This window comes from Tyto alba, unplaced genomic scaffold (assembly GCF_018691265.1).
Source record: "Tyto alba isolate M040663 unplaced genomic scaffold, T.alba_DEE_v4.0 Super-Scaffold_15, whole genome shotgun sequence".
Lineage (NCBI taxonomy): Eukaryota > Metazoa > Chordata > Aves > Strigiformes > Tytonidae > Tyto > Tyto alba.
Window position 1 is genome coordinate 5,085,914 of NW_024881277.1, and position 14,977 is coordinate 5,100,890.

The 14,977-nt window shown below is 53.2% G+C and overlaps 1 protein-coding gene across 1 annotated transcript; it reads left to right on the forward strand.

Moving 5' to 3' along the window:
* Positions 1–2,348: 2,348 nt before the first annotated feature.
* Positions 2,349–13,302, forward strand: LOC122153032 (syntabulin-like). The gene is given in 11 exon segments (XM_042789155.1): positions 2,349–2,377; positions 2,467–2,619; positions 2,956–3,126; positions 3,661–3,702; positions 4,110–4,113; positions 4,217–4,270; positions 4,780–4,921; positions 5,791–5,936; positions 6,843–7,002; positions 11,299–11,482; positions 12,387–13,302. Coding segments are annotated over 11 exon segments (2,001 nt in total).
* The last annotated feature ends 1,675 nt before the right edge of the window (positions 13,303–14,977 follow it).

Below are 14,977 nucleotides of genomic sequence, written 5' to 3' on the forward strand. Positions count from 1 at the left end.
ATGAAACACGTAGTACACCGGGGAGTCCCAGGGCTTCCCCTTTATCCAGTCCCACAAGTCCCAGAGAGACAAGCGCAGAGTTGGCTCTTGCCTCTGAACAGAGCCCGGTGTTGACAACTCTGTTTCCTGGCACTTCCCACTCAGCAGACCTCGGCCCTCACTGGACAGCACTGGACATGGCCCTGGGCATGAGGGCAAAGCTCTTCCTGCACAGAGCTCCAGGGAGGTGGCAGTGCCTCCCTTCCTGAGAAGATGAGCCCTAAGGACTCTTGCCTCCCTCCTGCGCCCCACCCCCGGTTTTTCTTTTCTTGCCCGAAGAGCCTCAGGCCTCCTCTGCTCTCCCCGATCCTTCCCTAAGGGCTTCTCAGCTCCTCCTGGCACCCCACAGCTCCCCAGCACCTCGTGGCACTGGCACAGACCCACTCCAGCAGCCATGCCGGGCCCTGCGCAACACCTCACCTTGCTGACCCGGGAGTGTCTCGCACCTCCTGATCTTGGTGCAAGAGCCAGAGGAGCTGCTCCCAGGCACGCTCGCGGTGCTGCTCCTCACGCAGAAGGACCCCCGTCCTGGCGGCCACTGCCCCAAGGACAGCCTGCTTGTCCTGAAGAGGGAAGGAGAGGCTCTGCTTGGAGGGCTGAAGGTCTGCCTAGTGCTCAGCATCCCCTGAACACTGGCCTGCCCTTCCCGCTGGCAGGGGTTTCCCTTTCCCTTCTGCCCCACGGGAGAAGGGCTCACTCCGGAGGAGAGAGAGCTTCTCCCCATGCTGGTGGCCCAGCCCTCCCTGCAGAAAGGCCCCAGGACTCTGCTGCTTCCCGTCAGGGAGCCCTCCTCCCCTCAACCCTCTGCTCACACCCCACTGGGCACAGACAGACCCCCCCACTGCGGCCCCCGGCGTGGAAAGCAGCACTTCCCACCTCTTCCTCCTTGCAGTCCATCAAGGATTTCCTTGCAGAGGAAAGCAGGGGAACAGGAGCCATGGGAAGGGACCCAGGAGTTTCTCCATGCAGCACCACCATGTCCTGCCCCCAGAAACCCCAGAAACTCCCCGAGCTTCCCTGGCTCCTCCGACACACACAGCAGTTTGGGATCACCAAGGCCTGACCGCGCTGCGGGCTGACACCCACCATGTTCCCTCTGAGATCACATGGAGGCATCCAAGGCCACCCCAGCCCCTCTTCTGAATAACTGAGGAACGTCTCGGCGCCACTCTGTATTTCCCCCAAAACTGGGGGCAGAGGCAGGCTGCTTTGGTGGCCTCGGAAGAGAACCAGCTCCCTTGGGCTGCTCCCTGGGACGCCGCTGCTCCCTTTTTTACTTGGCAGCAAATGACAGCACCCCCGCCCCACTCAGGCCCCGCTCCCCGAGAGAAGAGTCTGGGGCTGCTCCCTGGGAGCTCAGCTTGCTCCAAAGGCAGCAAACGGACTGCAGTAGCTGCCTGCCAGGAGTCCTGAGCAGCTCTCAGGCATGGACACGCCTCTGCCATCAGCAGAACATTTCGGGTAGGTGCCTTCAAGGACGCTGGGCCTGTGGCGTGATGCTCGTGCCCTGGGACAGGAGGTCTGTGAGCCAGCCCAAGCAGAGAAATGCACTGTGGCACCGAAGGGGCTGGGCTCTGGGGCAGTCTGACAGCTTTGGTGGGACTGCTGGGCTGACACTGGCGTGCTCACCGGGACCTCAGCTCACCGCTCTTGTGTCTTCCCTAAGCACAGCTGTCAGCGCTTTGCTGCCGAGGATTGCCTGTGCGCAGCCTGGTGGGAGCAGGAAATCCAGGCTGTTACCTATTTTTCTGCAGCGCAGAGTCTCTCCAAGGCTGGCCTGAGCCCTGGGCCCAGTCTGGAGGACCAGGTGGAAGGACTGAACATCACCATGCGCGGAGAGGTGGCGGCAGCAGGAGCCGAGGTGCTGAAGGGCCTTTTGGAAGGCCTTGGCTCAGCTGGCAGGGGCTGGGCACAGAGCGTCTCTCCTGGCTCCGAGGGGACTCCTGCCCGCAGCTTTCTGCCTTGTTCAGGGCCCTCAGCTTGGGGGAAGCTCCTGTTGTTTGCTGGGAGTTTGGGAAACGCCATTCGAGTAGGAGCAGCTCCTGGTGCCCCAGAGCCCCCCGCCCGCTGTGTGCCCCCGCCCTGGGCGTGGCCCCCCACGCATCACAAGGGGCACCAGTGGTGTCACGGACACCAGTGTCTCCCGGTGCGGCACTGTGCTGGCGCGGGCAGTGCTGGGGAGAGACGGGCTCTGGCAGGAGCACCCTGGCACGGGGACATCGCTGCCCAGCATCGGAAGGCCTTACGGGCCTTGCTCATCCCCTTGCTGAGCGCTTCCACAGCCCAAGTGTCTGCCTGGCCGCAGTACGATGGGCCAGCTGCCCTCCTGCTTCTCCCGGTGCGTGCCTGCTCTGTCCCTCTGGCACCGGGCACGGCCTGTTCCCGGCAGAGCCGTGTGCCTCACGCCCGCAACCGTGTCCTTTGCAGGGGCGGCTCTGGTGGCAGCCAGCTGGGTGCCCTCGTGTCCCGACGGCATCCCGAGCTCCTCCGCTGCGACTGTGTGGAGGTGACCTGGCGTGGGAGGACGAGGAGGAGAGACCTCCTGCTTTTCCAAGACGCCCTTGCTTTTGCCAAGCGCAGGTAAGAAGAGAGGATGGCAGTACTCCCTCTTCCCACCTCCTGCCTCCAATACCAGCCCTCAGGAGACATCTCACAAAGCCCTCTTGGGCTGGCCATTGCTCCAATGGCCCAGAAAGTCCCAGGGAGGATTTCTGGGGAGGGTCGGCCGCTCAGAAACCAGGGCTACAAGGGTCAAGGGGTGTCGCCAGCAAGGATGTTGCCGATTTGGGTGAGCTGTGAAGCTGGGCAGCCCTTCTCAGGGCTCTGTCAGCTGCAGTGGCTCTCCCAAGGAGGATTTCCATGGGTGCCCCCCCAGAAGGCAAGCTCACCATCAGCCCCTGCTCTTCCTGGCTGCAGATGTGGCACCAAGTTCTGGCTGCAGCACAGGGTGCGTCTCGGCGAGCTGTGGGTGCTGTGCCAGGAGGAGGCGGCGTGCGGGTGTGCACAAGAGGACGCAGCGTTGGGCCTGGACTGCAGCTGTACCCTCATCCTCGTCTGGCCCACCAGCCTCTGCGGGGTCACTTTTGGGTGAGTCGCGGTGACGTGTAACCAGGCATTGGGCTGTCTGGCCCAGTGCTCGCCTTCAGAGCCCAGCTGGCTCCTCAGGTCCACTGCACGGGGCGGGGAGGGAAAGCAGAGGCACTGCTTTGCTTGGGAAGTGTTTTGCAGCTCGGCTTCTTTTCCGAGCTGAGCCTCTCCCCTCTGGAAACAGCCCATGCACAAGGTGTGCGCTGTCAAAGGGGTGAGGCAAGGCGTGGGCTGAGGCGGGGGCTGTGTGCAGACAGGCGGTCCCGTTTGCTCCCAGGAAAACCCAGGTGCAGTTCTGGCAGAGCTGGGCTGTCGCTCCCCGCTCTGGAGAAGCCCCGTGTCTGCGACAGCGCTCCTCAGACCAGGGGCATCCCAAAGGCTGCAGAGTTGCAGCATCAAAAGGGACTCCTGGAGAGACGAGGCTGCATCATGAGCAGACCCTCCTTGGCTTTGACTTTGTTCTCTGGAGGGAAAACTGCACAACACCTAGCTGGTGGCAGTGGGGTGTGACACTGGTTCTCCTGTCTCCTGCAGCTCGCAAGAGGTGAAAGAACTCTGGCTGGACGCCATCCTCAGGTAAGCCCTGCTGGAGTAGCAAACCTCTGGTGCCACCGTGGCCGTTGGTGGGATGCTCCAGCTGCAGCTGCAAGGCAGCTCGAGGGTTGGGGCAGAGGTACCCACACTGCTGGGGCAGCTGCGGGGCAGCACTGCCCGAGTTGCTCAGCCTTGCCTTGGGAAAGTAACGGCAAGTCAAGATCCAGCTGTCTCCACTTGCCCCTTTTGCGCCTGGACTTCTTCTTTGGCTGTTTGGATGCAAATGGTGCTGGACGGGCTGGCAGGGGAGAGGGCAAAGCCAGGCTCAGTGACACAGAGCTCTCCCTTTGTCCATTCCCTGTGCACAGGCAAAGCAGCACAGCCCAGGGAACACGAGTGACCACACTGCCCTCGCTTAATCTCCTTGTGACGGTCTTGGGCCTCTGCAGATCTGTAAGTGTCTAAGTCGTTCCAGCTGGCTCACGGGAGTGATGCTGCTTTCTAGCACAGACCATCAGAGGAGCGTCTCCCACTTGGCCTTTGTTCTCTTGTCTAGCCGGTGACGATGGCTGCCCAGATCATCGAGACTCTGGTTCAGTGCCAGGCAAAAGTAAGCAGTGGCTACCTTTCTCCACCTTGGCATTGTGTATGGGTGGGAGAGGCCTCGGGAGAGGAAGGGCAGCTTTTCTGGGATGGGAAGCCATCAAGACAGAGGCCTCTTTCTCCCTGGTGGGGTTTGGGCAGAAATCTCCAGTGCCGGGGCGGAGAGCACAGACGGGCAGCCCGTGTCCCCTGTGCTCCACGCCAGTGACTGGTGCCCAGCTGTGGCTTTTCTAGACCACACAGCACCCGAGAAGGGTGCTGGGGCAGTGCCCTGTGGGCAGGTCCCGAGGAGCTGGGTGCAGCCCCAGCCTTGGGAGCAAACACCCCCGTGGGGCACAGAGAACATGACTCCCCCCTCCTCAGGCTCGTGGCCCTGAACTGCAAGTCTGTGGGGCCAAAGGCCATCGTCTTCATTTCCCTGTGGGGAGAAGGATTACCACTTCCACACGGAAAGTAATCTGGGATGGATTCTTTTTCCTGCTGCCTGCCCAGAGTATCCCACATTGCTGTCCTCAGGCTCAAAGGCACCGAGAAGAAGACTGCAGTAGAACCCTGGCCAAGCAGCAAGGGAGCCCAAGCAGCAAGAGAACCCAGAAGCAGCTGGAGCCCAAAGCGCCTGAGCCTGAGGACAGCAGAGAGCACGCTGATGTGCAGACAGGTAGAATGCTGTAAAGCTTTGAATTTCAGGTCCAACTCAAGCACGTGGGTCCAGATGAACCTGGAAAAGGCGATTCATGGGGCATTTGGGAGCGTCCCCTTGGGTTGCGGTTCTCTAACCGTTGCCCTTGTAACATCCTGGAATTCACCGCTTCGAACCTTAACACACGGGGCGAATTAGGGTGACCTTTCCCAGAGGTTAGATGACCTTTCTTCAGTTTCAGTGCACCTCCTGGCACACAGGCCAGGGCTTCTTGCTTTGCTCTTTCCAGATGCTCCTCAGACGTGGCCTGAGGTTTGTGAACAGTGCCAATGCCGGCGCCCTGCCAAGCCTGCTGCACTGCTGCCCGGCGGCCCCCAGGCTTTTCTCCATTGGCACTGGGTTTCTCCCAGAACGAGATGGTCTGCGCTGAAAGTTTTGGTCTCTTACAGCCTGACTGATGCACGTTGTCTCGTGGCCTCTGTAGCGCATCTTTTCTGAGCAAGGTCTCTCAGCTCTCCCGTAGGAAACAGGTCCGGTTCAGACCAAGTGCCCACATTTCAGGTGTGCTCTCACCTCCAGGGCTCTTCTGGCTGAGGTAGGAAGGGAACGTGCATGTTCTTCATGGTGAGAGCCAGAGCTCTGGACTGTGATGACCGACATCTGCTGAGTGACAATGCTGCCGGGACCCTTCCCGAGGGGGGCAGCAGATGGCATCAGAGGGTCGCTCCTCACTTGGGGTGCAGGGTTTTGCCAGTTTCCTTCAGAGGAATCATTTTGCAGCACATTCTTGGCATGTAATTTGGCCTGCGGAATCAACAGGCAGAGTCGTGGCTGTTAAAGCTCATCTGACCCCAACACGTGTCATTCCTTATGCCTTTGCTTTCCAGAGCTGTGTTCAGATGAGCCTGGGGACCACGGAATAGAGGCGGACGTGGTAGGTCAGGCAGACGTGCCCCTTGAGCGACCACCCTCATTGCTCTGCAGCCTGGCAGAGGGCGGAGGAGCCATGTCCAGGGCAGCCGACAAAGGAGAGGTATGAGGCAGAGCTGGGCTCACAAACCCTGTAGCAAAACAGCCCCTGTCTTCAGTCAGTTTCTGTGGCAGAACCGAGGCAGCAGACTGCTTTCTTGGAAGCAGTCTTGCTCTGGTGACTTTGCCTCCTTAGATGGCTCATCAAGAAGGCAAGCCTGAGAGCAATTTTTTTCTGTACCTCGTACAGTTGTAAGTCAAGCACTTATCTTAGCTGTGTTCCTGATGATAATGCCCTAAATGAATACTCGCAAGGCTCTGAAATTCCAAAATGTATCCTTCTACCTTAAAAGCTAAGTAGTAGCGCACCTGCACCCGTGATTTCCAAGCGCTCAATATGAGTAATTCCCAATCAGGAGTAAGCAGAAAAGGAAAGCCTTTATTATTCATTCTTACTCAACCTTACACATGTGTTTTGTCAGTCTTGCCTTCTAAGGATATAGTCAGATTTCCCGTTTGTTATAACAAACAGGGTAGAAAAACACCCACGAATGCTGGAAAGTGCAGAAAATCCTGGACCACCTTCCACTTGCCCCACGGCTAACTGCCATCTCTGTTTGCCACGCCAGTAAAGCCACGTGTCTGGAGATCAGGGCACACTAAAGCAGCAGGAAAGGCTTAGTCTGGCCACTCTCCAGACGCTTGCCAGGCTTACCAAAAATAAAACCAATACATCAAGGAAGAAGTTCCCGTCTAGCCCACAGGGGTTCTCCTACTGCACAGGTGCCATGCGAGCCTGCTTTCCAGCACTTTCTCCTGTGAACACTTTTTGCAGAAATAGAGGCTGGAGGGACCAGGTGCTGCATATACTGATGTCCTCAGTCATTATGTTGTTTGCCGAGTCGTTCCTCCAGATCAGAGAAGTGACAGCTAAAGCCTGAATGTTTCACAGGCGGCGTTGTCTCGGCAGGAACCTCGCGAACGCCAGCAGACAGAACCGCTGCAGGCACGGGAGGAGACCTCCGAGAAGTCGGCAGCTCGGGCGTTTGCTCAGCAGGTCTTTGCTGAGCCCGACCTGGTCTTGAACAACCTTTGTGAGAGCAACCGTTCTAATGACCCCATTGAGAGAGGTTTGTATTATTTTTTTTTTTCTCTTTTTCACATGTGAATGTAGCAATGTAACAGGCAGAATAGCCGTAAAACGGACTTGCCAGTCCTGTTCTGTAGTGTTATGTGTGACAAGGAGAAAGTGTTGGTTGCAGATCTTGGGTAGGGTCTTCTGATGGAAGTGGGAGCTGTGGGGAACTCAGGCCTGTTTGGATTCCAGCATGTAGCAGGGAGTAATGAAGACAGGCAGGCATCCCACCTCCTGCAGAGGGCCATGAGAAGCTGGGAGGATGGGAACCCCGTCTCCTTGTCCGGTCCTTACTGCTGGATGCTGTGCGTGTCCCAGGTGGTGTGATGGGGAGGGGATGTGCAGCCTCCTCCCAGTTCAAAGCTCAATGTGGCCCTGCAGATCCCAGCTGGATCCTTTCCCCAGTAAAGCAGGCAGCAGAAGGGAGCTTTCCTCGGGCTGCTCCTGTGTGGACCCTGATATATCTGGTGCGGTGTGAAACACCCACCCTGGTCTTAGAGAGGAGCCAGGCACCGAGCTGTCGGGTGCTTTTCAAGCCGGTCGGCTTCTCGGCATGCCCAGGCACATCCTCAGCTTCTTCCACTGACTTTAGACCTCATGGTCGTGGAGAGAATGAGACAGGGGCAGAGGGAGAATACAAAAACAATCTCGCAGGAACAACCTCATATTAAATAGAATAGGAGCAGCATTAATGCTTCCTGGAAACACACTGCTTATGCTGTTAAAGATGGGAAGTAGAGACGTAGCTGTGAGTAAAAGGTTTCTAGGATAAATTAATCTCAGTCTCTTAAACATGCGGGTCCTTCCAACAGTGAGCATTACAACTGAATTCTCTCCACTTTTCCAGCTGCTTCTAATGGCTTTACTGGGTGTTTTTACACAGTCAGGCCCTCTCTCTCCCCTCGGGCTCTCTAAATAAAGCCATCTACAGAGACAGTGTTCCAGTTATTCCTCTAGTTGCTGCAGCAGAGTGGTGACCATACATGTTCATATTTTGGTCTCTTTCCCACGTGACAGGATGTTTTTGAAGGCAAGGAAGCTCAGCAAATTTAGGTGCTTTACGTTTTGAGCACAAGCTGTCTCTGTCAGCACTGTTTTACTCACAGCTGTGTTTCACTGTGTGACTATATGCAAAACACAGCATCAGGACTGATAGATGTATGTATATACATAACAAGGTCATGTTTATGCAGTAAGAAGAGAGGCAAGTTAAGTTCCATTGTATCTAGACTTTGGCAGCTATGAAATAGTGCTGAAGTTGCAAATACAAACGAGTTACACAAAAAGACTAAACTTTCATAAGCTCATCTACATCCTGAGTTGTAGGAATCCTGTTCTTGTGGTCAGCTGGCAGTGTTCCTGTCACAGATATTCCTTGACGTTTTTCCTTTCTCCCATACTGTAATCTTACCATTTAGATAGCCAATGGACAATAAAATGCACACAAGCAGGTTTGAGCTTTATTCTTATAGGAGGAAAAATCTTCAACGGTCTAGTACAAGCAAAATGTTAATAGCAAGGCCAGGAGACCATCCAAAAAGGTATCCGACCACCTGGCCAGAAATAGCAGACTGGGATGCCATACACCAGGCATCCATGTGGGGCTATTGTGTGGCCCTGTGTAAGGAATGTATATGCTGTCTCAACACACATGTATACATGCATGACGTGGTGTTTCAGTGCTTGCATCCTGTCCCAGTAGAGCAAATATACCTAATCTGCTCTACCCGTCAGCGCTCTGAATGCAGTGGGATATATGGTCACTGTACTGTGTCATTATCCTTGCACAGATCCGTGCAAAGAGCAGAGTTAAACGCGGGCCACTTCCACACACAAACGTGGGTGCGATGGCTGCACCACACGGGTGGGACAAAAGAATGTGTTTCTTGAGAAATGCTAACCTCTTTCATGGTTAACGCTGCTTCGGTGGGCTCTTCTGGGGCTTAAACGTGTGAGCTTTTGCAATCACGTTGTCCCAGCGACAAAACCAGTCAACAGGCATCCCTAGGGAGCTGTCAGCCGGGAGAGCGGCGTTAGGAGAGGTGAGAGGCCGTGTTCGGCTCCTGCCCGCACTGCTGCTAGGCACGGAGTTTCACCGCTTTGGTAGGGTGTTTCTAAGACAGAAGTCCCAATTACCCAGGAGAATCTGTTGCAATTAATATTTTATGGATAGATGCCATGATGTTTTTCTTAGGGATGTTTACCAAATGGGAGAAAATATTTTTCAAGCTCTCCTAGTACCAGTGCTGTTGAGCTCTGCTCTACGCAGAGCTGGCTTGAGCATAAGTAGCACACTTGGAACCGATACTGGCAGTGACCCCTTTAATTTTTAAAATGTTCTTGAAGAGCCTGTAAATAGCCACGTGCCTAATTTTAAGCAAAAGTAGTCTCCTGTGCTCAGAGTTAAGCTTGTGTGTAGCTGTTTTCAGAATTGGGGCCAGACAGGTTAATTTATGCTTTGCAGACACATCGCTGGGTCTCAGATGCAGTTCACGCTCTCAGAAAGCTCAGCCTTTGGGGTGGTTCCATTTTCAGGCTCTGCTCACCCTTACCAGCCGTGCCTAGCTCGGCAGCCCTTCCCAGCACTACGCTGCAAGCCAGGCGGCTCAGAGAGAGGCTATTATTAAGGCTCATTTCCTCAAAAAGCTTTTGATAGCGACATCTGGTTATGATATGTTCTACTTAACCAGAGACGACTCTTGGCTAGGGCTCCTCTTCTCTGTGCCACAGCCAGGACGTGGCTTTGGAAAGCTGCTGGCATCTTTAAAGGGGTGGAATGATATGGGGGCCTGAACACCAGAGGTATGAAATCTGTATGATGTGTTTACCCATTCGGGTCTTGCTTGGAAAATTAGATTTGGGAGGACCGTGATACCAAGAGAGCATTTAGTATCTTAGTCTCTTAGATGGGAGCATTTTGTTTATCAGGAAAAGACTGTGGAAGCTTCAGACATTGTGTCCCACGGTCATTTTGGTTCCCCAAGGAGGAGGGTCACTGACAGCTGCATCTGTAGGAATTATATAAATACTCTGTGACACGAAGAGGCTTTGCTGCTTTCCCTCCCTTCCCTTGCAGACTTGCAGGTGGCTCTGATTTGGTTCCAGCTGTGGCTACTTGGGTCTGATCATCAGGGGTGTTGTACTGGCATGGAGTTGATTAGCGGTGGCGAAACTGGGCCCCTGGGATTACCCTTTGCACGAGCTGGGCTGTGCATTTCAGCACTCAGCTCGGGCCGAGGAATATCTGGGCTGGGCTGAACGAGAGGCACAGAGAAACAGGGGCTGATCCCAACGCTGGCACATGGGGAGGCTGGGAAAGTGTTGGGTTAAATCCGAACAGGGCTGATCCTCAGACCGCTTGCTAAGAGCTGCCAGAAGGTGAGGGTGGTTGGTGGATGTCTCACCCTCTTTAAGGCTGTGAAGACACGGGTCCCGGCTATGGAGGGATGCAAGACGTCCCCACCGAGTCCTAACATGGCTTCTGTAGCATCAGGGGTTCGTGTCCAGATGTTTCTCCTGCTCCTCTGGAAGTGCCAGTTCTGAAGCCATGTTGAAAATCCAGTGCTTGCCCTTAGGGATGGTTGAAAATTCATGCGAGTTCTAAAGTTCACCCAGCACGCACAAAGGGAGAATGCTTGTGATTTGCTGTTATTTGGAAAACAGTCTTTGTGTTCTACTTTCCATCATGTTTCCAATCTTCCCTTTTCCTTTCCAGGGAGTGAAGCCAATTTCATCTCTCCAAGCAGCACAGGCACTATTTCAGTGCATGAAGTCCCCATGTCTGCTGCTGGAAGCAAAAGATCTTTCTCTCTCGAGTAAGCACAGCAGTTTTTTCCGGGATAGTGCAAGTGTTGCTAGTGCAGAGGTAGACGAGTAGGTCTGGTCTTGCAGCTAATACATACAGCATCAGTATTGTGAGTGTTAAAACAGTTTGGGTAACACTATGCTCTCAGGCAACACTAACACAGATGAGAACTGTGATACGAGAAAGAAACAAAAAAAGAGCTGTATTTGGGGAAAAAAAAAAAAAAAAGAAGGTTTTTTAGTTCTAAAAAGTTTTTGTTGTAAAAGTATTTTAAAGTTAAATGTCTCATTTGATAGCATGGCACTGAAACCAAGGACAGCAGATAGTAAACTCTGCACGACAGCCACAAACCAGCTGTTTCCTCAAGGATGTTGATTTTCCAGAGGAGCCTCTTGTGAGGACACTGGGGAGCCCCAAACGAGTCAAGCTTTGTATCGGTCTATGGGAAGTCTCTTTTTGGCAGGACTGAAGACCTCTAGGAATGATGTTCTGTGACGGTTTGGGTTTCTTCCCTTTCCAGGCGATCAGGGAGATACATTTCTTGTGGTGACAACCACAGCATTGAGCCACAAAACCGAGAGCAGTACTTGAGTCATCTGCAGCAGAAAGAATTTACAGTACAGCATTTGAAAACAAAGCTGAAGGAGTCTGAGAGCAAACTTCAGGAAAGGTATATTTCACTTCAGAAACCAGAGTTAGAACGATTTACTCAGGAGCGTTTTGGGGTGGGAATCCAGGACCTTTTTCCTCATTTTCTGACCATGTAAAGATTTCATGAAGAAATTTGAAATATGATCAGACTGATTAGTTGTTTCAGGTTTCATCGTGATGCTCAGTGCATACGTACCATGCGGCTTAGTTAATACAGCTGTTTGTCTCTTTTCCCTTTCTTTGAACTTGCCCAATAGAATATTTTTAAAGAGTAGTTTTTTACCAGGCTGATTTAGCACTGCGACCTTTTCTACATCAAGCTGTTTTTACCTGCAACCATGTATTTGCTCCATCTCCTGTTCCACCTCGCTCAGAGACAGATGGCTACCAATGTCCCCCTTCTCCCCTAGTGAAAGAAAAGCTCTTACACACACCAGCGTGCCCACTGGTGGTTTTGCCCCTTGGGGACTGAATGGTTCACAACAGCCCTTTGTATGGACGCGAAGCAAAGCAGTGACACACAACCCAGGCGGGCACAGAGCGGGCTCTGCACGGAGCCCCAGGGCCAGAGGCCCAGGGAGCGCTTGGTCCCGCTCGCATCGCCCGACCTCTGCATCTGCGCGGGCTGGATCTCACGTGGGGGCCCCCTCTCCTCACTCCTCGCAGGCCAAGGCAGCAGCCCCTGGCCCCACGTGGGGCTGGGTGGGTGCAAAGCAAGGCGGGGGCTGCAGCCCCGAGCCGTCCTGTGCCCGAGGCCCGTGTTGGCTCTGGCTGCAGGTGCCGAGCTGCTGGCAGGCACGGGGGACGCATCCGGGCAGCCGCTTCCCATCGCCTCCAGGGCGAGGCAGGAGGCCAGACGGCAAGCGCTGCACTCTTTCACTGACCGTCCACAGCACTGCCACTGCATTTTGCTTTTGCTGCAGGGAAACAGAAATAGAAGAGCTCAAGGCTCAGCTGGCACGGATGAAGGAAGGCTGGGTTGAGGAAGAGTATAAGCATGTGGAGCTGGAGCTGCACTTCTGGGAAGCGAGAAGGGAAAGTCACGAACTCCAGCAGGCTGTTGAAAGCATGAGAAACAGCTTGGCTGAGAAAGGCAAAATAATTCAGAAATACTTCATAGCCATAAGCATTGCAAACAAGAAACTGGAAGCTTTGCTGCAGGGCCTGGGGATGGCTCAGAAGAGCTCTGTGAGAGATGAGCAGTGCCTGGAGTCCACGTAGGACTCAGAGGGGAAGCCGTTAGCGTTGTGTGCCACGATGCCAGGCAGCCTCACCACGGAGGACCAAGCTCTGGAGGAGGTGGCAGACAGTGGGCTGCTTCTTAATGAGGACACCGCTAACGGGACTGACTCATTTGAAGAGCATTTGACCGCCACAACTTCTGGGTCAAGCGATCCAGCTCCCTCCAGTTCTGCTGTGTATCAAGAGATGCTTGAAAATGTTCTGGATGAAAAAACAACTTCTTCTCAGGAGGAGGAGAAAATCAGCAAGGTGATGGTGGAACAGGCCATCCCAACTGACCTGGTGCCATGGAGCCTAGATGCGGAGTAGCTCATTCAGAACATCTTCAGAGCTCGAGATGCCTGCCCTCTAATCCCACCTGCTTCACTGAAGGAATTGGGTGAAATTTCTCTTGGAAGCGTCCGTGATTCTGCTACCCTAGTGGACTTAACTCCAAGTGATCCAAACTCTGCCGTCCTCTTGTCTCCTATGGAGTCTCCATGCAGGAAGGTGGAGCATAAAGTTAATAAAAACCGTTATGTGAAAGAACTTGATTTTGCAGAACCTCATCATGCTGAAGCTTTTGGCTATGTCAATACCCTCTCTCAGACAGCTTGAGTATTTCACTAGTCTTGTGCATATACAGGGACTGTAACCGAAAATGTACATTGCTGGGAGTCTTGAAACATCTTACAACAATAAGTACAGGCGTGGATATGCTCTGAATATTAAGACCTGCCTCATCCTTGTGACGCCCAGGTTCTTAATTACTTGTGCTGGCCACAAAGATCCAGGACGGTTCCTTAAGCATTGTATTAAGGGAGGGAAGGGAAACCTAACAGACAAGTTGTCTCTGTCTCTCTCTCTTTCTCTCTTCTCCTTTCTTTAACAAATTGTAACTAGCTCCAAGTAAGCATGGGACTTGTTTATCTAGTTAAGAAGTTGCCATTGAGTATTTGTATCTCACCACTTGCCATGTCTTTTGTATTAATAAATTGTTAAACGGGTTGGCTGGTGGTGTTTCACCTCAATTCAGTATGAGGGTATCTCAAACTTGGTCGTAGGTCCCAAGGGGAGGGAGGCTGTTTTGAACAGCTTCTTTTGGGCTGCAGCATTTCTAAATTGTCGTCACGGACAGGATGCCCTTGTGATACTGATCCAACCAGAAGGGATCAGGGCCCTTAGCATGGCCCCTTCTTTAAGGAAGTGCCTGACAGGAGAGAGGACAGTGGATCTTCTTGGAAAGATCCACACTGGGTCCGTAACCACACACGTGGCTGAATACTTTAGAGTAACCCTTTTGTATTGTGTAACAGTTGTTATAGGGATCGATTTGGGCATCCAACAATAGCAGAGAAGCCCCTTCTTGAGAAATTGAAGGGCTATAAATCCCTGTCCTCTCCTCTTGGCATGCCTTGGGCCCAAAAGAATTGGCAAGCATTGGTGGACAGGATCACGCTTTTGGCAAAGGAGTGAAAACTGGGGTTGGGGAAAGGAAAAGCAACCATCTGTGCTGTTCTAGGGGCTGCGTTAATTGCGGCTGGAAAGGAAAAGCAAGCAGAGAAAGAGACAATTGAGTGCTTGCAAGAGCAGATAAGAAACTTGAAAAGTCATCTCACTGCTGAACATAACACTCCTCAGAGGCTTCATGCAATTTTGCCAAATTCACTAGACTGAGAGAAAATCTTCCAGTATGAATTGCAAGAAAACAGGCAGGTGTTTGATGAGAGGATAGATCCGGGCTCCTTTCAGGATAGCGAACTGGGATTTTCGGGTTTGGCCAAAATACAGGAAAAATACTCTCAGGGCCCCTGACAAACTGAAACAGAGTAGGACTGGAGAGTCTCCCTCACCAGGAAAGATCATATTCTGTCGAGCCAAGATGAAGCTAGAGGATACTGGGGACTGTAGGGCAGGGTTTGGCTTCTCTCATCAAAACCCCCAGCACTGCACAATTGATAGAAGGAGACGTGTTGGAGAATGGCTCAGAGACAAGGGTCCTGAGCCCACCGAGCAATTGTATGATCAGAGCCTGCTCTAGCTGCTGATGCTGGGCCTCACTAGGGTTTGCCTGCAGCTGCTCGCAGCTGCTGATACAGGAGGAATGTCAAGGACGCTTCAGCCCTGTGTACCGTGGTGTGTCGAAAACAGGTTAAGGGGAATTCAAAATAGTGGTCTGAGAAACCTAGTGTTACGGTAACAGTGGTCTGAGAAACATTGTGTTATGGTACTGTTGTGTATCAAAAACAAGTCAAGAGGAATTAGAAATAGTGGCCTGAGAAACTTAGTGTTA